Raw genomic sequence first — 25,100 nt, 5'->3', positions numbered from 1 at the left:
AAGGGGTGAGAGCGAGAGAGAAGGGAGGGAGGGAGAGAAAGGAAGAAAGAAAGAAAGAGGGGGGAAGGAAGGATGGAGCTCCCGTCCGGTCCGCCCCCCAGCTCAGGCTGCTCCTCCCCCCTCCCACGTCCCTGTCGCTGGCTGCAGCCACGGAGGGGGCGGAAACAGCCCGATTTCCATAACCCGCAGCTACTTTTCCCCTTCAGTTTTTGGGGGGGAAAAGTGTGGGTTATGGTCCGTAAAATACGGAGGTTTCTTTTGCTGGGGGGGGGCAGCCCCCTGCCCCTCGCTGGGTACGCCCATGCTCCTGTGTAAAGTATCTGAGCAAACAATGTGGTTTGCTTGCTGAGTCTATATAACTTTGGGGCGACAACTTAAGCCACACGCTAGCAGCAATGATCAACTCCAAGTTCTATGGTTCTGCTTCTCAAAAAAGGCTGAGCCCAAATGGTGTTTGCCATTTTGGGCAGTAATAGCTCAGTAGGCCTGAGCCATGGGGAGAAAATGCTTTCCCGATCATGATGTCGTTGAGTAGGTGACACCACAGCGTCATCAAGCTGGCTATATATGATATCCAACTGGATGGGCTCAATAGCTTGCCAGAAGAAGAACCCTTATAAAAATGAAAGAAGCAACTGTTGAGATGGCCAGCAAATAGAGTAGAGTAATATGTTGCAAAACTGAGAGTGCCGTGGGGTCATTTGGCAATCATTTCAAGGAGCGCTGAACTCTCCTTTCTGCAACCAGCATGAATATCCGATCCCACCCCGTGTCTTTCCTTTATATTGACCGAGACCAATGGCACAGCTGATCGACAGAGATTGGCATCAGCTCTCAGGGGGAGGGGTGCAGACAGATGTCTTTCCTGACCCTCCTACTTCAGACCCATCGTCTGGAGATGTCAGAAATGTTGAAATTACACACTCTACCCCTCAGTTATCTCATCGGCACAAATCCCAATCGATGTAGGTTTCTGGTTCCTGGCCTCGCAATGTGCCATTGGTCGACCTCCTGACCGTATCGAAGAAAAGTGGGGCCCCATTTGCCCACAGTAGTGACAAAGGCTGACAAACAGCTGTGTGGATAAGGGTTTGAAGTCTTAAAATGGAAAGGCTGTTTCATAATTCTTCGGCAGTTTGAAATTATTATAATTGTGGAAGTGTAAACAGGATATATGTCATGTGTTTTTACTTAGGCCTTGGACAAGTTATATTTGGCGAGGCAAAGTCTTGCAGCCTGTCAACTGTGTATTTTAGAGGCAGGCTCCAAGTTAGTGAAATTGAAGCGCTTCCAGAGATGCTAACAATTGGTTTGAGGATGTCTGACCATGCTGGCTTTTCTTTTCTTTTCTTTGCCCCCCGCCCTGCTCATTTCTTTTTGGTTCTATATTATCCGTTTCTGCAGCAGTAGAAAATGTGGTCTGAATGAGCAAGGGGAATCTGCTCAATCTGCCAGCGGCATTAAGTAATTTACAAGTTGTCAGGAACGCAAACAAAGTGGTAATTCTGAAAGATGGCTGATGAAAGAGACACATTCCTGAGTTACACAATGTGCTTTTCATTATTTTCCAATGCCTTGAATGGACCCAGGAAAGCTGACGTTGAGGCACAGTGTGGACAGCTTACTGTACTTCACTGCAATAATATGAGTAAACGGCCTGCATGCCAAGAACAGACCGAGCTGCAGAAACAAAGAAACACCCTGATTTATTTATTTTCACAAGGGGCACATACACTTCGCTTTTTCTTTCAAAGAGGCTTGCTTTAGGAATGTCCTGGCGCTTACCATGTAGATCCCGTTCCTGCAATAGCTTAGTTGGTAGAGCATGAGACTAATTAATCTCAGGGCGGCAGGTTCAAGCCCTACATTGGGCAAAAGATTCCTGAATTGCCGAGGGTTGGATTAGATAACCCTCGTGGTCTTTTCTCACTCTACGATTCAATGATGTGCAGCCATCCAGGTGGACGGCCATTTGCAAGGCAAGCCCAGGGGGTGGCGCTCTGTCTGCAGTCCCCCCTCCCTCAGTGCGTTCAAACTGGATTTTAAGCATGTCAATGCAACCCCTCCTTGGTATTGAAGGAGTAGTGAGAATCTGGAAAAAAAGTGGGTGGTGAGCAGGTCAGCTACCACAAACAGCTCACCATGTTGTTGGTGCTGTTGTTGTTGATGATGATGATGATGATGATGATGATGCACCGGAAGAAGTCACCCAGGAGAGAGCAAATCCCTCCCCTACCATCTTCCACTCTGCACAAGTTCCATTTAAACAGCCGTCACACATTATCTGATGCCACCTCATTGGCTTCACGCAGCGCTTCCTCTCTTCCTATTGCAACAATCAAGTAATTCAGAGTGTTTTCAATGATCAGCCTTGCATGGAGCAACCCCAGGGGCTGATTTAGTTCAGCATATTGTTCTCATAAGCAAGCAGACAGCAGAAATGAACAACAGGTCCGGTGTTAGCCGGTAAACTGCTCCCCATCTTTGACCTACTTCGGACCAATTGTACTGGCAATCAACTGGGGGAGAGGTGGCTCGTGCAGTGCTAGACAATCATAACAGCCCATAAAAACCTGTCGGTGGCTTTTGGAAGGTGGGTGAGCTTCGTCTCAAACTCTCTCAGCACAGACATTCCCAATATTTCCAGATGCTGTTGGACTTCAAGGTAGGATGGGGACCACAAGTCCTAAGATGGTTGCACCAGTGGCACTGTCCCCCCTCAACAGAGACCGATTGTTTTGTAGAGAAGAGGAGAGAAAGCAGGGTGAGTCAGAGGGTCACCTGTTGTATAGGAGTTCCAACAGAGCAACAAATTCCTCCATGGTTGTGTGTGGTCAGGAGGCCACCACCTTGCTAAAGCTAAACAGGTCTGGGTCTGGGTCTGGATTGGTGCATGCCTAGGAACCACATGCCTGCTGATGGAAGAAAAGTAGGATGCTAAACAGGAAGGAAGGAAGGAAGGAAGGAAGGAAGGAAGGAAGGAAGGAAGGAAGGAAGGAAGGAAGGAAGGAAGGACAGGGAACTGCAGTAAGTGTAACTCCCCGTCTGTCCTTCATGACCAGAAACACTTGACAAAATTCTCCCTTGTAGAATTACAACAGAGGACTTCCCCTCCAGCCTTCATTGTATCTGGTCATGTTGGGAAGCACCACCAAGTTCAATGGAGACAGAGAGGTGATCCAAACCAATTGGTTATTGCGTTATATACTGCAGCTGTGTGTGTGCACGCGCGACTCCAACTTCCCCACCCCACTCTCTCTGTAGAAATACAACGGACTGACACAACTGTTTCCATTTTCAAACTCTCCTTGAGGGTGTGACTATTTTTGAAGGTATGGCCATACATTCCTGCTTGCCAGGGGGTTGGACTGGATGGCCCTTGTGGTCTCTTCCAACTCTATGATTCTATGATTCTACTGTCATGGTGAGGCCCTGCACTACATCTGTGGGTGGGAGAAGCACTCACAACTACAACGGCTGCTATGTATCGTATTTAAGAAATGAAGATCAGGTCCATCTTGTGGTTTAGGCGTGGAACAAGAAAGGTTGGGGAAACAATGGTCAAAGCATAGACTGACCCACAGGACTGAGCCTGCGACACAGAGTTATGGAGGAAGGAAGAGGGAGGTTTTGAACTGGCGGGGGGGGGGGCGAGGAGTGTTTAGGTCAGATTCAATTATGTCATCCTGAAAAGAAGTGGGACAAGTTCAACCTCTAGGGGTGAGGGGGAAATGCAATGCAGTTCACATTTCAAGCTGAGTTTATCAAATTCACACTTTCTGTAACAATATGAGAGCTGTGTAACAGTCGTTGCAGCCTCGGTCGCCGTATGGGACAGCTGCATAGTCCTTCATTGCAGGTTGGAACAGATGATTCTCAGAGTCCCTTCCAACTCTATGATACTTTGAAATTTGCATTTATTGCAGTGCAGTTCTCCAAGTAACCAATCTCCACAAATATACATATGTTAGAGGGAAGTGGATACCCTGTTTCTCATATTTTAAGACATACCCATAAAATAAGCCATAGCAGGATTTTTAAGCATTCAAGGAATATAAGCCATACCCCGAAAATAAGACATAGTGATAGGCACAGCAGCAATGCCGGCCGCGGCAGGAGGAGGAGGAAAAAAATAAGACATCCCTTGAAAATAAGCCATAGTATGTTTTTTTGAGGAAAAAATAAATATAAGACATGTCTTATAATATGAGAAACACGGTATTAGAATGAAAACAACACACAAACATAGCTGCCAACCCTCCCTTTTTTGCGGGAAACTCCCTTATTCCAAGCCACAACTGTCAACTTTCCCTTTTTTTGCTGGAAATTCCCTTATTCCAGCATCGTTTCCCGCTGCTATCCTGGATTGTTAAATATACCGCACACTGTCCCCAGGACAGGTGAGGCTGCTGATCCCTTATTTTCAAATCCGAAAGTGGACAGGTGAGGCTCCTGATCCCTTATTTTCAAATCCAAAAGTTGACAGCTATGCACACAAACAAGCAATATATGAGGAGAAATCGCTTGCCAAAATGTGTACCGGAGGAGCCCGAACTGCAGACAAATCATGCTTATTAGGAGAAATGCACCCTGAAGAATTAAATACACACACACACACACACACACACACACACACATTGCTGCAGAAACCTGGAGTGCTGAATTTAAAATTAGAAAAATGAGAAGCGCTGCTCCCGACCCATCGTTCTGGGTTGCGACAGCAAAAGGCAGAGAGCAAGCCAGGCGAAACAGCGAGGCAACTCAGCGAGCCAAAGCTGCAGCTCATTAGATTTGAATATTTTGCAAAACATATGCAAAGCCCGGTGGCAACGTAAGTGGCAGGAACTGCCGGAGGAAGCCTCCTCTTTCCGTTCAGGATCCAGACACGCAGTCGAGTCAAACGACCGGAGTCCACACAGCAAGGCTGCTCAACGTTTCCGTCTAAATAAAGCCCCCGTCGGAATTAGCTATGCCGAACGAGCCTCGGTTGTATCATATGGAGGTTGGGGGGGGGGGCGCATATGCTTCTGGTGGCTGCGTATCCGGAGGGAGCGCTAACCAGAACCACAGGATATTCAGCCCTGGAAAGGGGGGAGGTTGTGACGGGAGGGAAGTGAGCAGAAAACCGTGCTATGGAAAGTAACTGGAGTCTTTCCAGCTTCCAGGGGCCAGTCATTCGTGAATATCCTGCCTTGGCCTGCAGAGGAAGCAGACGAATAACAATTGGGAAAGGTTTATAACTGCAGGAACCGAGTGGCTGAAGCCAAAAGGCCGCCATGTGATGCAAGAGGTGTGTGTGTGTGTGTGTGTGTGTGTGTGTGTGTGTCCCTCCCCCTCTCTCCAGCTCCTACACACACAGGAGTCTTCTTCATTTGCTGTGACCTTCTAGGAATGTGCTGACAGACACAAAGCGTTCGGCATGACATTCTGCCAATGGACTGGAATGACTGCTGGGGTTGTGTGTGTGTGTGTGTGTGTGTGTGTGTGTGTGTGTTTCATGTCTGTTTCCTGACAGCAGGGCACCACCTTCTGGAAGCTGCAAAGAACGGCTCAGGGTGAGGGTAGCCACTCACAGATTCCCTGAAAAGGAAAAAGGAAGAAAATGCATCCCTTCTTGAAAAGGAAAAGGAAAAAGAAAGAGTATGAGGGAGTGCGTGGGTTTGCATTAAATTTGCGTTTGCGAGGAATAATGGCTGTGATTTAAATAGAAATGCAATCCATCTCACGGCAGTGGGCAAAGCTGTGACCAGGTGTGCCTGCTCAGGGAATAACTGTCAAGGCCCCAGGCTCTCCCTTAGAACCATAGAATCGTAGAGTTGGAAGAGACCCCCGAGGGTCATCTAGTCCAACCCCCTGCAATGCGGGAATCTCAAGCAAAGCATCCATGGCAGGTGGACATCCAACATCTGCTTAGAAACCTCCAAAGTTAATGGATGAACTGTGCGAAAAGGACAATAGTGACTTTGAAAAAGAATGGGAACTCTTTACAATATATTTGTAGAAACAACAGAAAGAAATGGTCTCACTGGCAGGATTTAAATAAACATTTGCAATTTTATTTACAGAGAACAAGAAGTACAACAATGTGATAACATAATATATAATAAATAAACAGCAGAATGTATAATAAACCAGAAATGGTAGTTGAGGGAAGTCAGCGGGGGGGGGGGGGTAATTGGAAAATGTACGTTCAGCAATGATAGTGGATACTAGTTTTGAGAAAAGAAAGCTAATAAAAATTATAAGAAAGAAAGAAAGAAAGAAAGAAAGAAAGAAAGAAAGAAAGAAAGAAAGAAAGAAAGAAAGAAAGAAAGAAAGAAATATCCAAGGATGGAGAGTCTACAAGTTCCACAAGTTTTTCTGGGTGTTTAGTCAGAATCTCCTTCATTGTAACTTGAAGCCGTTGGTTCGAGTCCTACCCTCCAGAGCAAACAAAAAAGGAAATAAATATGTCTCTGGAAGTGGGGACAAGAGTACTATGGGTGTTGTCTCCAACCATGTGTAACAATGGCAGATTAGACTCTTGCATGGTTTTCAGACATGGTGTCATACACAAGTCTGAATGTGGGCCTTCCTACAACGTGGAAGCTGTCATGCATAAAGTGGACCACCCTGGTATCTGCAGATTGGGGCAATTGGTGTGAGGCAGTTCCCCAGCAAAAAAAAAGTAGAAAAAATGTGTGTACTCATGGAAAGTATGCACCAAAAAGTGAGAGGAGCATAGGGGGAGGGGAATCATTATATGTACAGTATTGCAAACAAATTGCCAGTACAAACCTGTATATTAGAAGGAATATACACAGAACTGTGTACAAATTTCCGTGCAGACTTTTTTAAAAAAAAAACACACACAAAAAGGAGTGAACTGAACTAAAAAAAAAAAATGATAAACGGACATTGGTGAATTTATCCATCTCTAGCTACACACGAGTTTTGTCTTATTTCTTTATTTAAAACACTGGTGTAAAGTTTAACAGCAGTGCCCAAGCCAGCTTACATCAACATATTTTATATATATATATTGCAATAGCAGGAAGCAGGAAAAAGCAAAAATAAACCTAATACCAAACAACCAGCCAGTCAAAATCCTGCAGGAGCAAAAAGTCTCCAACTTGGAGAGGAAGGATAGCAGGCAGGTAGCAAAATGCATCTCCAAGGGTCCGACTATAACCATGGCAACAGAAGTAGGTGTGTCATGCATTCCCACCAATCAGACTTCAGGTGCTGGTGGGACACCAGATTTCCCCCAAATGATGTAAGTAATGGAATGGAATACATATAAACAATGGAGTGGTTAGGAAATTCAAGAAGACTTTACAAAATATGAACACTATCTATCTTTACGGGTTTTTAAGGGTCAATAAATCTGCATTTGGGGTACACTTCCTAAATATAATTGTTTGCCCTGGACAACTTTGGAGCACCCCATTTTCCCTACTCCTGACTGGACCCTGGTATGGAGCTTTCGCGGACTGAAAAAAGCCACCTTATCTACAGTAGCGGGGAGAGCAATCGTGAAGCCATCACTAGGGTAGACTAAGATGGCGTTAACATGGTACACTGGGGGCCTTATGATTAGTGAATTATCATCCAATCAGCAAAGACCTTTCAAAAATAGACTACTCTAGTGGCACTGGGCATGGTAAAACAGCCCAGTCCCTCAGATTTGGTCCCTCAGAAGGGATGGGTGGAATATAGAGAACACAAATACCACTGGTTTCAGCACGAGTTACACAGTGGCACCTCGTGGTCAAATGTAGAAACTGCAGGTAATGCAGAAAACAATGATTATAAGCAGCTGATATAAGACTTTGAAGCAAAAGTGGTTCAAAAACAGCCAAGGTCAGCAGGCTTAGCTTTTTCTTTTTCTAATCCATTATTTCAGCTTACACAGATGCTAATGGCGTGTTTCTGTAGCCCAGTTCATCCTAACCTTTGCCATTATGGAATGGGAGTTGTTTTGAAGCGGTTGCCATGTGGTGACATTGCGTTCCTTTTCATTGTAGGCATAACCACATCGTTTCCCGGAGCCATGTAGTTCCTATTTGCTTATGTGTTTGTTGCATTTACATGCCACCTAACCAGAGAGCAGGCCCCCCTCAGCTCTTGCGTTTGAGGAAACACATGTAGGCAGGCACTGTGAGGCAACAATCCTATGCACGCTTAGTGTGGGATCCAAACTGGTGCCCTTGCTCTCATGGAATATCATGAGAAGTCCTCTAACAGAAGAGGAGGGAATGAAATTTGGCCAATTCTCGCTCTGCCCTGCAGTGCTCATCACACCCTCAAAGTCTGCTCCAGGGAGCTGTGGGGGGACCCTGCAGAAGAGAGTGGAAGGTGTTGTTGTTGGGGGAATACAGGAGGAACCAGCAAAATTCCCCTCTCCTCCTCTTCTGGAAATGCTTCTGGCTTCTGAGGTTTCCCTAGACCACCCTGACCCCTGCTCTGCACCCTGCATGAGTGTTTTTGCCTAGTGGGAATGTATCCTTAACCTCTGCCAGTGGCATAGCATGGGAGGGGGAGACACAGTGACAGTAGCCCCTGGCGCAAAATTGTGAGGGGCGCAAAATTACAACACCCATTGCTGCCTCAATGAGCCTCGGTGTGCTTCCGTTGCTGAGCTCCATTGAAAATGGCTTCTCCATGCGAAGCGGGAAGTGACCTCTCCAGACAACAGAGCCTCTCTCCTTTTCTTATCTATGTGGCTGAGATCTCCTGGGTGATGTGGATGCTGTTGGGCAATTGAATGTGCATGCGTACTCCTTTGGTTTCCCTCCCTCCCACCTCCCCACATTGCCCCGGGCGCTAGCCACCCACGCTACGCCACCGACCTCTGCTAATGCTTCTTGCTCGTGCAAATGGAGGATAGAGCGGGTTGCACAAGTATGTATAGACACAGGTCTACTGTACTTCAAAAGCCCCTCAGTGGGTGCAAATGGATTAATTGGACTCCACCCTTACCTGGGAGTAAGTCACACTCAACTGGCATTAGTTTCCCCTTTCCTTGTGTCTCTGAAAGCCCTGTGGTTGAAAGGGAAACTATCCTAAACCCTCCTCATAGCTAAAGCCTAGCTCCTCACCTCTCTCTCTCTTTGTTTTTTAAACACCAATGATCTATAGCTCCCTGCATTGCTGCAGTAGAGGCAGGCTGCCTGCTTATCCCTCTGAGTCAATGTTGCAACACAGGAAATCTGCCTTTGCTGCTAACACCTGGTGTTGTTTCAGACAAGCCAGATGGCTTTAACTCCAGGCTCACATGACTGATGGTCTCGCTCTTTTGTCTAGCACAGTAACCGTCTCTGGCTTGGGATGCAGATGTGGTCGCTGTGCAAAATGACCTTCCCTCTTTCGCTTTCCCCTTCAGCCTCGGAAGCCAACACAGCAGCCCCGAACAGGGATGGCTGGAATCCTATAGCTGGTGACCTACAGCCGCTTCCACAGAAGCTCGACAGGACTTATTTCTGGATAGATATGCATATTGCGGTTTTGTAAAGGGCTTTAAAGGGGCTTCAATCTCACCTGATCTCACATGGAAAGGCAAGCCTACCTTATAGAGGAGCAGACACACTGGCATTGTTTGCAAGCCACACTTCTCCAAACTGCTTTGCAAAAAGGTGCACATTAGAAGAAGTTCGCACTAAAACCGCTGGTGAATTCTGATGGGGACTCTAAAATAAAACCACCACACACTGGTGTTGAAATGTGGAGAACTGAAGACTGACAAAAATGAGAAACTGAATTGTCAGATTTATACCACTGCATAGCTCAGTTGGCTAGTGTGCAGTGCTGATAACCCCAAGGTTGCAGGTTCGATCCCCATATGGCAGCTGTATATTCCTGCATTGCCGAGGGTTGGACTAGCTGATCCACAGGGTCCCTTCCAGCTCTACGATTCTATGATTTGCCTATCTCTGCCACGAGGCAGAATAAAGAGTACTAACTGTTTGAAGTTGAAATTGTCAAACCAATAAAATTTATTTACCCCCCAAAAATAAATGGCATGTTTGGGATTCTTGAAATCTTCAGAGCCAGGTCGCAGGAACAGCTGGCAAGAGCATCTTTTCGCAAATAACACCTTGGCCAAGCAAGTGCAAGGTTGTTTTGATTCAACTCTCCCATTACGTTTGCACTTAATTCAGCAATTCAAAATCTTGGCTTAGGGCAAAGTCAAGCTGAAGCTCAAATACATATTAGTCAAAGGCAAGCTGTTCCTTTGGATCCGACTTATTTGGCTCTGTTGCTTTTATTTCCTGGCAAACGAATGGCACTCAGGTTATTAACAGTGCCTAAAGACCATTTCTCTGAGACCAACACAGAATCTTCGCGCGCGCACACACACACACGCACACCCGCCTCTGATCACTTGTCTCTGTTTGAAACTAACTGAGAATTGATGGGTTTATCCTTTGCCTCCTTTTCGTTTCCTTTATTAAAATGCCTCTCTTTTTTGGAAAAGGCTGTTTGCATGGTTTGCTAAAGAAACTTGAACAGCTGTTCTAGTCTGCTTGCATTATTATTATTATTATTATTATTATTATTATCCACCAGAGAATATAACTTCCTTGTGAAGGTTGCAGCAAACAAAAAAAGAAAAGGAAGAGGCACTACAGGGTGTGTTCTCAGCTCGTGAAACCGGACACCTCCGCAGCAGTCTCCCATTCAGAAAAAACATTGAATTAGAATCCGGAAGAGGCCGACTTGCTTGCAGACTTTGTTAAAAGCCAGGCAAGATGGATTTCCTGAATCAATAAACAGACGCCTGTCAGCACAGAGAACACCTGACATTGCAAGAGGCTTTTAAAAACCCTCGGAAATCAGGCTTTAGGGAAGTCAAAACGGCTTTTGAAGTGACCCGCTCTTAAGATAGCAACCCAACTCTTCCATTTCCCTCAGTTATGTATGATAAGAGCTTCCAATGAATTTAGAGGGTTTGGGGAGGGGGGGTGTTTGTATGCTGGCTGTGCTAACTTGTCGATCATTCCTACTAAAAGCAGCCTAAGCTAAAGGTGCGTTTGGTTTCTGTGCTTCCCCCGGGGTGGAGGGAGGGGGGAGAGACGCCTGGAGCATCTCATTAAATGTCTGAAATGTTTCAGTGAATGGAGAAGCTGAAAGAAGCCGCTTCCCTATCCTGGGGGAAATGGAAGGAAGGCAGGAGCCGAAGAAATGCAGGTAGCGTCGAGTTTCCTACACTGGAGATTCGAACCAATGTTACAGCAAAAAGGCCAGCACCACATCTGAGTCATTCCTTACTCCGGATAGAGGACAGGAATACACACACACATTGAAAACAGCAGAACAGGGGTCAAAAATTGTCACCCAAGCACAGCACACCATACAGTCTTAAATGCAGCTATTAAGGACTAGGCCTTACTTAGTTCGATGAGGTTTACTCCTAAGCCCAAGAGTGAAGAACATTTTTCAGGCTGTGGGCTTCTCGCTGGGGCCACCAGGGAGCAGTGGGTTGCACCAGAGGCAAAAATGGGCAAATGTGACTCTACCTCTGTGCAGCAGACTAATTTCTACACACACACGGGGCTTATCCATGTTACCTCCACCAGTGGTGTAGCAAATGGGGGTGGGTCGCCCCAGGATCACCCTGGAGGGGGGGTGACACTCGGCGCCCCCCCCCCCCGGAACTATTTTTTTAAAATTTTCTGTTCATGAGATTTTTCAACTGTTCTTATATGTTCTTTCAATGCTGATTTCATATCTGAAGTTGGTTTTGTTCTGTAAGCTCTAGGGGTTTTTTGCAATTCATGTTTTTCACTTTTTGCCAGAGCCGTGGGGGGGGGGATTCTGCACTGGGTACCACCTGGGCTTGCTACGCCTCTGACCTCCACACTTTCCAGGCATGGTCTGCAACTTTAAAGATCTGTGCCTGACCTCCCTCTCCCTCTCTCTCTTATTTGGCTCCAGAGGTTTCCCTGCAAAAACCTGCTCTTTAAAGCTGAATTGGAGCAAACAACCATTTATGGTAAACCCGAATGGCTGTTGTGGCACTTCAACTTTAAAAAGCGGGGTTTGGGGGAGGAACGCTGCAGAGCAAAGAGAGAGCACTCATGCAAAAGATAAGCCTTCACTTTTCCATCTGTCACCCAGGCAAGGAAAGGACCTTATCTGAGCTCAATGACACATTCCAATCACACACAAATCTTCAAGGAGGGTGCAAAGCATGGCTGGTGAGGTGTGTGGCTTGAGAAGAGGGGGGGACAGTTTAGGGGGGGGTCTCAAAGGTCAGACAGAAGGCTGCATTTGACACACATTTCGGGCCTAAGGTTCCCCACCCTTGTTCTAAGGAAAGATGCTTAGGACCACAGAGTTTACTTTCTGACAATTTCAAGGGGTTTAAGTATCTGCCTAAAATCTTTCCTGCTGAACTCAAGACTGTGAAGTGATTAACTTGGGCTGGATCCTGTCTGGTACGCACTTTAAAAAAAAAAACTTGCACCCAGCAGCTGGATTTTCAAAACATTCTAATTGGATTGCATTTATTACAATATATACATTCGGCTCATCACCAAAATGAGATGTTACCTTATTTTCTGTAATTTATTGCACTGGTGCATACATATACAGAGGAAATAGTTTCCAGAAACATTAACAGTCCTAAAATATATAATTTTTAAAAATAAAATAAAAAATCATTCCTCTGACCCTCAAATTACATCAAGCATGGTTGTAATTTTCAACACCCTGGTACTCTTCATTTCATGTAGCACTTGTGGAGCTAAATGGCCATTAAATGTATGAAAATAAAGAAGGATACACTTTTGGCATATTCTAGTTTAGAAGATGGGGAAACATACAAACAGAGCATATACTGGATTTGCATTTTTGCATTCTGAGTGCATTAGAAAAGGTACGTTTTTCTGTAACAGAAAACCACCAGTACACTGAAAGCAAAGTGAACAGTTTTCTTTTTCTTTCACAGAAAGAATATGAAGTAATTCAGCTATTCCAGGTTTATTTTGTTCTTTGGGAATTTAACAATGCAGTTTGAAATGTGTGCATAAGAACAGCTCAGCCAAAGTGAAACTATTTAGAAACTGTGTACCTGTTGCTGTTTTTCATCTTTAAATTAGAACAAAGCTTCTAAAAAAGTTGTACATCTATTATTCCCAATGACCAACAGCCAATGCCATCAAAAATAGTTGAGGAAAATGTCCTTGCAGATACCCTATGCAACTGCATTCAACAGGGTATATGCAAAGTGATCTTCAAATCTGCTTTAAAAAGTAACTTGAAGCCAAATGTGTAACAGGGCTTAGTAACAGCTGTATTCTCTGCAAATAGTTTCACACGAACCTGAAGAAAATCCACAGCTTCCATTAGGTAACAACCCCAATGCAGTTAGAGGAGATAATTTATTATCACTTATAACCATGGCAGACCCAAGCAGTTCCAGGTCAGCTGGAAGGCAATTGGGGTCCTCAAAAACGAACATTTTGTGGCATGTGAGTGTCTATAAATAATGTCAAGGGTTAAGTGACTACAAAACTCAAAATCTCCTCCTTAAATAGCTAGGATACACACACAGTGTCCACATTAAGTGCTGCTGAGCTTAACTCATCTGTGATAGTCAAGAAACTTGCCCGTTAAAGGCAACGTGGTACAGAATTGCTCAACTCTAGTTGGGTTACACAGCCAGTATGTTCTAAACCACTGGAAAAACAAATATTGGCAATTGCGTTTTTACAGTTCAGCATGTAATGGGTCCGTCTGCAACAGGAGAAATGTCTCTCTAAAGCTGATACCTCTTATCCTTGCAGGTGGTCTATCTATGGCTTTTTAGGTTCCCAAGCTGAAGTTTTTTTGTTTATAAAACATCGCCAGAGATTTGGAAGCTAAAAACTGTATACCATGTTGCTTAATTAGTAAATTTGACAGTCTAAATTTCCACTATTTATCAGATCAATGCCTGGACTTCTCTATGCAGCACTGGCAAGCTTTTGCCGCTGTGCACATGCACCCAATTATTCTCCAAATTCATTTCTGTGGGAATCGGTGCATTCTCATGAATGACTGAGAAAATGCTTGAGCTAGTTCCCACAGCTCGGGGCAAGATGCACAAAGTAGCAGGCTTCCGTGCCTGTACCTCAGCATTAAAAGGAGGGGGACCCCGTGTGGAAACAAGGCCTGTGTATGCACAACCCCTCCTCAGCTTGGACTCCAATGACAAGAGAATTTTATTTTCTAATGCTACAGTTCTGTTGGTCACCTGTTTGGAAAGGTGTCCTAGCCAGCCCCACTTCTTCCCAGTCAAACAGCCGATCAGTGGGATTTTGTAGCTGTTTTAGCTCAGAGTGTTGTGCCCCTTTGGCTCATGGAGGACCAGTAAATTTAATAAAGGCAAGCACACTCCTTTGGAAGCACTTAGCATCCTGCCCCAGCAAAGGAAGACTCTGTGTCTTGTAAGCAGAGACCAGACTCTGTAAATACAGTTTTGCATGTGTCCAACTGACACGGGACCGCTGGCGCATGGGTCCTTTTGGACCCAGAAGAGGGCAGAACAGGGGTGGGGCAGGGTGGACTTATGGGTGCTTCGCCAACACAGACAGGGGCCAGGAACAGAACCCCCATGCAAAATGGTCACCATCTGTATATATACTGCATACACCTTAATCATGGGGCTATTCGAAAACTAGATGGGGGCTACATGTCTTCCAGAATTAAGGCTACAACCCTATACACTTATTGGGGGGGCAGTACTGGAGCTTACTTCTAATAAGACATGTATAGAACTGCACTGCAGCCTGCAATCTGATATACACACCTGGAAGTAGGCCTCATTGAACACAGTGGGACTTACATCCAAGTAAATATGCATAAGGTTTGTGCTGTAAAACCTAGAAGGGTAATTGTTTGGCAGGACCCGGGACCACGGAAGCCAAAGTGAAGTCACTCCACTGAGTTTCTAGTGGGAACTGTAAAAGAGCAGTTTCACAGTGCTACTAATTTCTCTCTGGTGCCAATTTCATTTTCACTACCAGTGGCAAAAGTACTGCTGATATGAGGAAGAGAGACTTAGGGCCGCAATCCAGTACAGAGTGAGGCATATTGATATATATATATTTAACTGTGTGCTGGATTGCAGCATTTGGAGCCAATTCCAGCTAAAGTGAGCTGGAACAAACAGCACAACCGTATACGTATCTACTCAGAAGTAAGCTTCCACTGGCTTCAGGGGGACCTATTCCCAGGGTAGAGGGTACAGAATTGCAGCCTAAGTCACTGAATCCAGCGGAACAGGTTACCCATCCTGGTGAACTTCCATTGAAAGTTGGCATCCGAGTGCTTCGAGAGAGACCATGGTATGCCTCTCCAGGGGTGAAGGCAAATTGTTACATTAGCAGTACCAAAGTGTCTTCCAAGCCTGGGCAGTGAGTAAGGAGGTGTCAGAACACCCCCCCCCCCTTTCTACCTCACTGATGTGGTCCAAAGGAAAGCAGAGCAATCTTAGGGGTCTCCGCTCCATATTTGTGTAGGGTGTACTCCTTAGCCTTTTACTCTCCCAAAGTTATCCCACAAGGGCAACGGAGGTTTAGGACCAGTTTTTTCCCTTCTCCTAGATGAGCTACCTTCCCAGGTTAATGAGACCCATCTGCACCTCACGTCAGTAGTAGAGGCAGAAACTGCAGTTTTGACCATTGAGCCCACAATTGATCTCACCCGCTCAGTCTGCCAGAGCCTGTCTTCGCATGCAGGGGAAGTCCCTAACTCACCAGCGGTACTACTGGTACAATACCCCCCCTATAACATAGTACGAATAAAAAGGGCACATGCTAAAGGAAGAAAGTAATGTGACTTAATCATTATGACTCAAGGGGAACTGTTTTCTTTACCGTTGACCTATTAAAACTATAATCATGAAATACAATCTTTTTGAAAGGCAGAATACAGAGATGACAATGTTAGGCTCTTTATACATATTATGGCCGTACAACCTGCCCGAATGAACGGAGGACCTCCTGATTTAAAAAAAGAAACTGAGGGTGGGGTGTATCTGAAGGTGGCTTCCAAAATGGCTCCTTCCCAGTTGCTTTTCTCCTGGTTACAGTACTTCTGCTCTCCAAGGACAGGAGGAGAAAAATGGCTGGGGCAAACCAGCTTCAGAGGGGAAGCACATTCGGGGGGAGAATTCATCAATGTTCTTTTGCCTGCAACTTCATTGTTTTTAAATCACCCCCCCCCCCCAAAAAACCTGAATTTAAAGAGATCTGAGAGCAACCCACAGATCTGGCACCATCACGCCTGGCCTATCATCAGATAATAACCCCCAAGGATGCAAGAAGAGTCTGCTGAATCAGGCCAATGACCTGATTAAATAAATATTATTTCAAACAATGCAACTTTAAAAATATAATAAAACATTATTCTTTGTTGTTTTGCTTTAGTATTATTTGGCATATGGCGAGTGGAAGCCTGTGTTTTTAACAAAGGCTGGCAACTTGTAAAAAGCAGCTCCTCAGAAAAATAAAATAAAAATTACCTGGAACATTCACTTGTAATGCATACCATTAAATCTCAAGGCAGTCAAATGCCATCAGCTACCAAAAAGGGGGGGGGGGATCAGGACCTGTTGCAATCATGCAGAGAAGAAAAAGACATAGATTGAAACATAAAAAGAAAACTCCCGGTGGCAGTTGGTAGTATTATACGGCACTCAAATTATATTAAAGTTGTGGGGAGAGATCCATAGCAAGAGAAATCCTTCTACTTCCCCATTCAACAAAGGAGTGCATATCAATCACAGCAACAGATAGTGCAAATGGAAAAAAAGTGTTGGCCCAGCAACACAGCTCCCTTGAAGTTTATCAAGCAAATAAAGGCCACTTCTGAAAATGCTTTTTTCTTTTTCTTTTTCGCAGTTATGGACGGAAACCAATGTACCGTGTACCTGCCGAGAATGGTACAAATGCATTTCAATGGAACCCGTTTTCATGGTGAACACACACAGAAGCAGTGACGTGGGAAGGCCCAGGTCTCTACCTCAGTACATTTTGCTGGGAAACATACTGATTGGCAAACAACAAAGTCATGACTAACCTCTAAGGCCATTTATTTCAATGGGCCTGCTCTCAATTTACAGGCACGTATGTCATGCCCAGTTGGCTCAAGGGTGCATAAGGTATCGGAGCAATTGTATCATATGAAATGGCCTGAAGGGTATTGTAATGCAAAACAACCAGCATGTCCAATTACTCCTTAATTCAGGCACAATTTGATGTGGAATAGGAACAGCAGCTTCAGTCTCAATCCTTTTCTTACTGTAAATTATAGCCTTGATCCAGATGAATCAACCAACATGCACACGCATCAGGCAGCACTCAATGCTGCTTAACCCCCTTCTTTTGTTCATTTTAAAGGAGCTTCACTGCAATGTTTCTTATGCAAACGCCACAAGAGCTTTTTTAAAAACAAAAAGCAACAACCCTCAAGTTTAAAATCCAGTTTGGCCGCTCCACATTGGCATTATAGAACTGGGAGCCACACACTCAGCCAGTTCAAGCTAGTACAGCAATAGTGACGATAGCTGTGTGCTATATAGACTAGCTGTAGAGTGTGTAGACCAATTGACTTTAGTTCAATAAATTGTATCATACTTTGTGGATCAAAGGGTGGCGGTTCTAGTCAAAGCAGGCATTTCCGCTCAGAGGTTTCGAGTTCTGTCTTCCTCCTCTACCTGAAAACTAGGGGCCGGAAGACCCTAAGTGATGCCTCAGACTGGAACCACATCCCACACAAAAAAGCCGGCATGGGAAAAATGAAAACCCATTGCTTTCTAGAAATCCCATCATCATCATCATCATCATCAAGGCACTCAGAAATGCCCTTCTGTAATAAGACTATATGGCATGTATCTTGAGCCTGCTGCTGCAGGAGATCTGGGAGCGTGACATTCAGAAATGTTACTTTACAGGACAAAAAGAAAAAAAGAAATTTCTGAACTGCACATTTAAACAAAATGTTCACTACATCCCAAACTCCGGGTGAACTGCAAATGGCAAAACCCAGGTGCATCACCGAAGAGCGTTCGAACTGCTGCCAAGAAGGTTCAGAAGCCGTTTATGGCACATGAGGATGCATCTCCTGGTTTTCAAAAGGTGGCAGCGGATCCCTCCAATATGTGAACTGACTGTAGGTGTCAGAACAGGGGAAGTCTGAAGAATGGCTTCTTTTCAACAGGGGAAATACGTGATCTACCACTTCGCAGAGCCTTACGTACCTGGACAAAAGGAAAAAGATTATTATTACCACTGCCTAATAAATTGGATATGCTGATACCATGGGCTGCATTAATACAGCTATTTTATCCACATTTTAAGACAGAATAATTAAGGAAATTACATCAGACCCACACAGTCATATATCCCATTTCTGAATCTGATGTGTGACAGTACAATTTGCTGAAGCGTTGCTGAGCTAACATAGGATTGCCTTGGGAGCTTAAATGCAACAGCACAGCTGCAAATGTGCTGAAAAATAAGCTTTTCTGTTCAAATAAAGAAAACTGGGAACTTCTCATTTTTAACTACTGAATCACAGAGTGATGAGCTAGCACATAAGGTAAGGGGTAAAGGGCCCCTGACCATCAGGCCCAGTCGTGTCCGACTCTGGGGTTGCGGCGCTCATCTCGCTCTATAGGCCGAGGGAGCCAGCGTTTGTCCACAGACAGCTTCCGGGTCATGTGGCCAGCATGACAAAGTTGCTTCTGGCGAACCAGAGCAGCGCACGGACACGCCGTTTACCTTCCCGCCGGAGCGGTCCCTATTTATCTACTTGCACTTTGACGTGCTTTCGAACTGCTAGGTTGGCAGGAGCTGGGACCGAGCAACGGGAGCTCACCCCGTTGCAGGGATTCAAACTGCCGACCTTCTGATCAGCAAGCCCTAGACTCTGTGGTTTAACCCACAGCGCCACCTGTGTCCCTTCGGCACATAACTGAAGTAAATCTTAATAATATCACAATCTGAACTAGATGACCCTCGTGGTCCCTCTTAACTCTGCCATTCTGTGATTTCAAGGCGGTCCAGTTAATTTTTACTGTAACACCCAGCATCAAAGGGCTTAGAGAAAGAGAACTCCACCCCACATTAGGAGCAAGTGGACTGATACTCACGATGAGATGTTGGTCTTTGCATGCTCTTGAATTAGCTCTCCTTTAGGATTAACAGTGAATATTCTGTTTAGTGAAACTCCCACTTGCTTGTATGAATACACATCCTAGGCGGGGGGGAAACAACAAACACAAACGTTAGGTCCCCCCTCAGTATAAATCAAAAACAGTCTACCTTTCTAAAATTCTTATGTGTTTCACTTCACAGGGTTGTTGTGAGGATAAAACAGAGAAGGGTCAAGTCATGTGCTTGCTAAATCCCCATGTGCACGAATGTGATGCAGATTGATGGGAGTATTCTGGAAGAAAGGGTTCACATGATCTGATGACTGAGGATAACCAGGAGAGTCAAGACCCACAAACCGCAAGACATTTCTGCCAATCCCCTAAGACATTTGTGCAGATCTCCACATTCCTCTCCACTTGACCAATGGATATGGATTGAAGAAATGTTTCACAAAACGACATAGAAGTAACATGTTATAGCAAGTAGCTTGAAACTACAGCATGAACCCCAAACGTTATCTGCAGAAGCTCCTCTTTGGATGAGTCCTCATAAAATAATATCACAAAGGTACTTACAGCAGGCCTATTGCCAAAAGCAGCGTAAAATGGTTCTGTGCTGGGATGAAACAAGTTTTTGATGTCCGTTAGGCACTGAACTTTAAACTTCTCTGGCTTCTTCTCTATTACTTCCCTAAAATAAACCATCACACACAAAAACAGAAGTGCTTTAGAAGTGCTTTATCAATGCAACACAGTCATTTTTCTTAGGCTAAACACAACCTTTTAAGTGACTGAACTTCAGGTTCCTACCAAAAAAGAATTGTAAATCGAGTCATGGTTCCTTGTTTAAAAAAATTGGAAGTTTCCAAACCTAAGTGACATGGTTAAAGATGAGGCACAAATAATATGGCCAATGTTCACCTCTTTAGTCTGATTGATTTAACTTAAAAAGAGTTAAGGGTGTGCCTAATTTGCCCACTAACATTAAGGGATTTAATTGTACTATGATTGAGGACTGAAAATAACCTTATGTCACATGTGTAAACCCGTTTTTGTGCATTTTATGCAAGCCTCTGCATTCTAAGGAAATAGCATCATTGACGCAACCACAAAATCCATTTTGAGCACACCCTTATAAATAACTAGCAGATATGGTTTGGCCCACTCAAGTCTCATTTTGTAATAAAGATGTAGGATCCTTACAGCAAGCTCAGAAAATATTTCGGACAAGTAAGCAACTCCAACAACTAGCAAGCAAGGCAACCCTCAACCCAGTGAAATTTCTAGAATGGCAAGATTCCGTGTTCTCTTACCTGTGGAAAGCTGAGAACAAGCTGCTGGGACTCAGTAATACAGGACCTTGAGGCAGCACTGTTCCTCGTTCGTTAACCCAGTGCAAGTATCCTCGGGTCATATCTGCCATTCCTATCGCACGTGCAGAACAGTATAGGAACTTATACCCATTTCTGTTTCAAAAAGAGAGAACAGTTGCCATCGTCATTAGAAACACGCTATCCAGAATCAGCTTTAAGCATGTGAGCTGATATTGCCTTTTAATATCTCCCTTGTATTGGATAAATTGTATTATGGAATATAGCACTTCCTTCCAGCCATAAGATTTAAGCATTCAGAGCCACTAAGGCTGCAGTCCCATGTTCCAGTCTGAGGGTGTTTAGTACAACTGATTTCCATAAAAACTCTGCACAGAACAAGGGGGCAAAGATGGCTCTGTCATTGGGCCGGGGGGAAACAACTGCCTCAAGCAGCAGGTTTTAGGGCACCGTTCATTGGCAGCAAATTGCCAATGATTTAGCTTTGTGAGGAGGTGCAGATACAGGGGAAGGATAGAACATGGGGAGCCAAAGGAAGGCTCGATGCATGTGTCTGAGGGAGCAAATGACTCTGAAAGCCAAAGGGTGTTGCAGCAGACTAGGCCTACAAACCAACACCGAAGAGGGAACTGACTGCAAGTCAAGTGGGGAATTGACTGATCTGATAAGCAGAGAGAAATCAGCTCCCTGAATACAAGAACAGAAAATGGGAGGGATTCTGTAAGGGGCAGATGAACACACACCCCTTGCATACACACTCACACTGTATATTTTAGACACCTATACTGGGTAGATGTTATCTTCGTTTTTAATTATGATGGTTTTATGCACAGCTGTTTTCATTTCATTTATGGTTTTTAGCAGTGTTTTCTATTCATACAGTGGTAACTCAGGTTAAGAACTTAATTCATTCTGGAGGTCCATTCTTAACCTGAAACTGTTCTTAACCTGAGGATACCACTTTAGCTAATGGGGCCTCCTGCTGCCGCCGCGCAATTTCTGTTCTCATCCTGAAGCAAAGTTCTTAACCCGAGGTATTATTTCTGGGTTAGCGGAGTCTGTAACCTGAAGCGTCTGTAACCTGAGGTACCACTGTACTCCACTTTGGGCAGCTTTTTGATGACGCTGTTTATATAAATTCTAGATTTTAAAAAAGTGTGGGCTGGGTTCCACTACGCTGAGAAAAGTCCTGGACTTTCTCCTGGAGGAATAAAAGACTCCTCAGAACTTCTCGGTGAATGATAAGAGTGTGTGAGACCTAAAACAAAAGCTTGAAGGGGAAAGCAGAGTGGAATCTCACCAGCTTTTTATTATATTTTAGCCACTGTGGACAAACCACCATTTGGGTTTTCTGCCTTGCAGTAAAATCCTATGCATGTCTGTTAAGGAGCAGGATTTGCTGTATTCCACTGAATTTTCTCACAGGTAACTCTTATAGGACTACAGCCTCAGGCACCAAACTTTCTGTCAGGAGGGACAGAAAGGTATGTTGTTGTTGCTGAGCTCATCGGTGTTAAAGAGCCACACTTCATCCGAATACTTACCTACCAGGCCCAGACAGACCCTCCCTCTAGATCAGGCTTCCTCAACCTCGGCCCTCCAGATGTTTTGAGACTACAATTCCCATCATCCCTGACCACTGGTCCTGCTAGCTAGGGATCATGGGAGTTGTAGGCCAAAAACATCTGGAGGGCCGAGGCTGAGGAAGCCTGCTCTAGATTATGCCAAACACACTTTGGAATTAACCACTTTGAAGACAAAGGTCCTACATGACATCTTAAGAAAAGATCAGGAGTACTCTTAGCCTAATTAGAGCCATTTTGTTTTTCCGTGCAAGCAGCCTCTGTGCTGGCATAAGGCAATAGATGCAAACATTCTCAGAAAAGGCCAGATTCAGTGAAAGGTTAACTACGTAATATTTTTTTATTGTTATTGTTATTAAAACTTGCACACCACCATATATGCGCAGGTCTCAGGGCGGTTCACAGTATAAAATCACAATTTAAAAAAACCACAAAATACATAATAAAAGCAAAAACAAGTACAACCCAATAATACTCACTGGCTCACTTTATGGTACAATTTGGCAATCCCTTGATGTGTCCAATCTTTGCCAAGAGTGGGCAAAATATGACCTAAAGTATCTGACCTGGAAAAAGAGAGGATTTATTGATTGAATAGACTAGAAGAAATACAACAGCCCACTGTAATACAGAAAAATGCTATGCAATTTTATATAGTTATTTAAAATTATTATTTGTTAACACTGTTTCAGTCTTGCCTTTCGGTGTAAATTCTTCTGTGGTCTCTTTCTAAGAACTCTTAAAAGAGAAAACCATTTTATCCCTCTTTAACTTTAGAGTAGCATTGGAATCAATACGAACACTTTATTTATCATAATCATCATCATCATTCCATTTCTGTTCCATGATCAGCTTGGACTGGGCCACCAAAACTGGGCAAGAGTCCTGGAATTGGAAGGGACCCTGAGAGTCATTGCTTAGTTAGTCCAATCCTAAGCAATGCAGGAATCTCAACTAAAGCATCCATGACAGATGACCATCTGACCTCTGCGTAAAAACCTCCATCAAAGGAGAGTCTGCTGCTCTCCAAGGGAGTTAGTTCCACTGTTGAGCAGCTTTAATTGCCAGAAAGTTCTTCCTCCTGTTTAGCTGAACTCTCCTTTTGGGCAACTTGAATTAAACAATTTTAAAAAATGGCCCCAGTGCAAAGAGAGCATTGCAAGTGTCTCCCATTATTTTCCACACTGCTATTTCGAACTTTCTGATGAAGCAGGCAAAACGGTTTTCCCTCAAGGGGAACTTGGAATACTGTGTGCCTTGCGAACCGCTCACCTCGTAATTGTGCCATCAATGTCAGAAATAATGACCTTGTCATCCCAGTTCCACAAGTAAATGGTGCCTTCGCAGCGGCACGTCCCTTGGTACTGTGTTGTAACACTGAAAATCACATCATTGGGGCCATTCTTAAGGTTCAGGCTTTTCTGTCAAAAAAAGCACAAACAAAACCAAAACCCAGATTTCAAGCTATGCGCGTCGACAAACCAGATGGCTCAGAATATTATTAAAGCACAGTTCTTAAAGGTCTGGCAGTAAATCGCTTTAGTCACACGCATTTAAGTCCCTTCTCTTGCATTACTGAACAAGGATGCAGAATTACAGTCAGCATAATAAGGAATTCTGCTGTATAGCCAATGGCCTGGAATGTGCAAAGCAGGTAAAACAAGAAAATAAAATACCAGGCTCAGCAACAGCAAGCTGCTATGTAAACCACTTAGAGGTTTTCACAATTAAGCAGTATGAAAATTTTGTTTTTCAAAAAAATTAAAAACCAATCTTCTTATTGATTTTAAACGTCAGTCAATGTACTGGTTGGGTAACACCTTCCTGGGCTTTTTGGGTGCCCCATGTTCTCTTACATCAACCACTTCATTAAGGCAAACTTTCTTTAACAACACCCCAAAATAGAATCATTGTCCTTCACCCAGTGTCTTAATTTCTATAGTTGGAGTGAAAAGTTGATGTGAACGTAACTTACAAGCTGTTCTGAACTGAGTCGAAGGGTCTTTTTGTAACCCACTCCAGACAATAATGGAAGATGACCAGGGTTTGCTGATGATGCAAAGGGTTGACTTGAAGCTCTAGGGTCTTCATCACTTGAAGAAGACTCATCTTTGATTCTGAAACATCATACACAGGCACATTATATATAATCCTGAGCAAATGCATATAGGCATCTACTGAAATACAGTGGTACCTCTGGTTAAGAACTTAATTTGTTCCAGAGGTCCGTTCTTAACCTGAAACTGTTCTTAACCTGAAGCACCACTTTAGCTAATGGGGCCTCCTGCTGCCACTGCGCCACCGGAGCACAATTTCTGTTCTCATCCTGAAGCAAAGTTCTAAACCTGAGGTACTACTTCTGGGTTAGCAGAGTTTGTAACCTGAAGCGTCTGTAACCCAAGGCACCACTGTACAATAAAACATAGCAACAGTAAATGCATGAGCTGTAAAGCCGCTCATGTTTATTAATGTAACATTTACTACTTTTTATTTTGTTTCTTACAAATGTATACCATCCTTCCTCCAAAGAGTTCAGGACAACATTCAGGGTCAATATTCTCCTCCTCTCTGTTTTATCTTCACAACAACTCTGTGGGGTAGATTAGGCAGTGTTGGGGGACCTTCCTACAGGGAACCTCACCCCCCCTCTTGCTGACCAGCACTTTGCCCAGTAAGAGCAGCAGCAGTGGGTCAGGTGAGGGGAATCGGGAAGTGAGCGGGACGGAGGTGTCAGGGCTCAGCGATGTGGGAGAGCCCCTGCGCCGCCAGGACCAAGAGGTGGAGGGGAACAGGCAGCCCTTTCCGGCGCCTGAATTAAGGCGCGCCACTAAACGTAAGGTCGGGAGGAGGCGTTTCGGGGTGCCCAAACTCTTATGCTGGTCCCACTCCTGGATTCTGGGAGTGACTGAGAGGTCATGTTTTCTGCTATCTCTGCACTGTAAATACTATGCACAATAAAACTCTTAAAGACAGAGCAGACTTGGGCATCTTTACTCAAAAGTAGCCGCAACAACACCCTTATAGGCAGAGAGAGAGAGGCCTGAGGCCCCCCAGTGTTGAGCA

The 25,100-nt window shown here is 44.5% G+C and overlaps 1 protein-coding gene across 4 annotated transcripts in view; it reads right to left on the bottom strand.

The window, feature by feature from the left end:
- Nucleotides 1-12,456: 12,456 nt before the first annotated feature.
- Nucleotides 12,457-25,100, bottom strand: part of LPIN1 (lipin 1) — an 81,467-nt gene continuing 68,823 nt past the window's right edge. For all 4 annotated transcript variants that reach the window (XM_035109829.3, XM_035109830.3, XM_035109831.3 and 1 more), the window contains 7 exons: nucleotides 24,013-24,154; nucleotides 23,310-23,458; nucleotides 22,517-22,603; nucleotides 20,437-20,589; nucleotides 19,700-19,814; nucleotides 19,121-19,224; nucleotides 12,457-18,226 (listed from right to left, as the gene is read on the bottom strand). In XM_035109829.3, coding sequence (XP_034965720.2) covers nucleotides 18,067-18,226; nucleotides 19,121-19,224; nucleotides 19,700-19,814; nucleotides 20,437-20,589; nucleotides 22,517-22,603; nucleotides 23,310-23,458; nucleotides 24,013-24,154 — 910 coding nt within the window. In that variant the 3' untranslated portion in view covers nucleotides 12,457-18,066. The remainder of the gene's footprint in view (nucleotides 18,227-19,120; nucleotides 19,225-19,699; nucleotides 19,815-20,436; nucleotides 20,590-22,516; nucleotides 22,604-23,309; nucleotides 23,459-24,012; nucleotides 24,155-25,100) is intronic.

This window comes from Zootoca vivipara, chromosome 3 (genome assembly GCF_965207765.1).
Source record: "Zootoca vivipara chromosome 3, rZooViv2.hap1.1, whole genome shotgun sequence".
NCBI classification, from domain to species: domain Eukaryota; kingdom Metazoa; phylum Chordata; class Lepidosauria; order Squamata; family Lacertidae; genus Zootoca; species Zootoca vivipara.
This window is presented reverse-complemented; position numbering and strand designations above follow the sequence as displayed.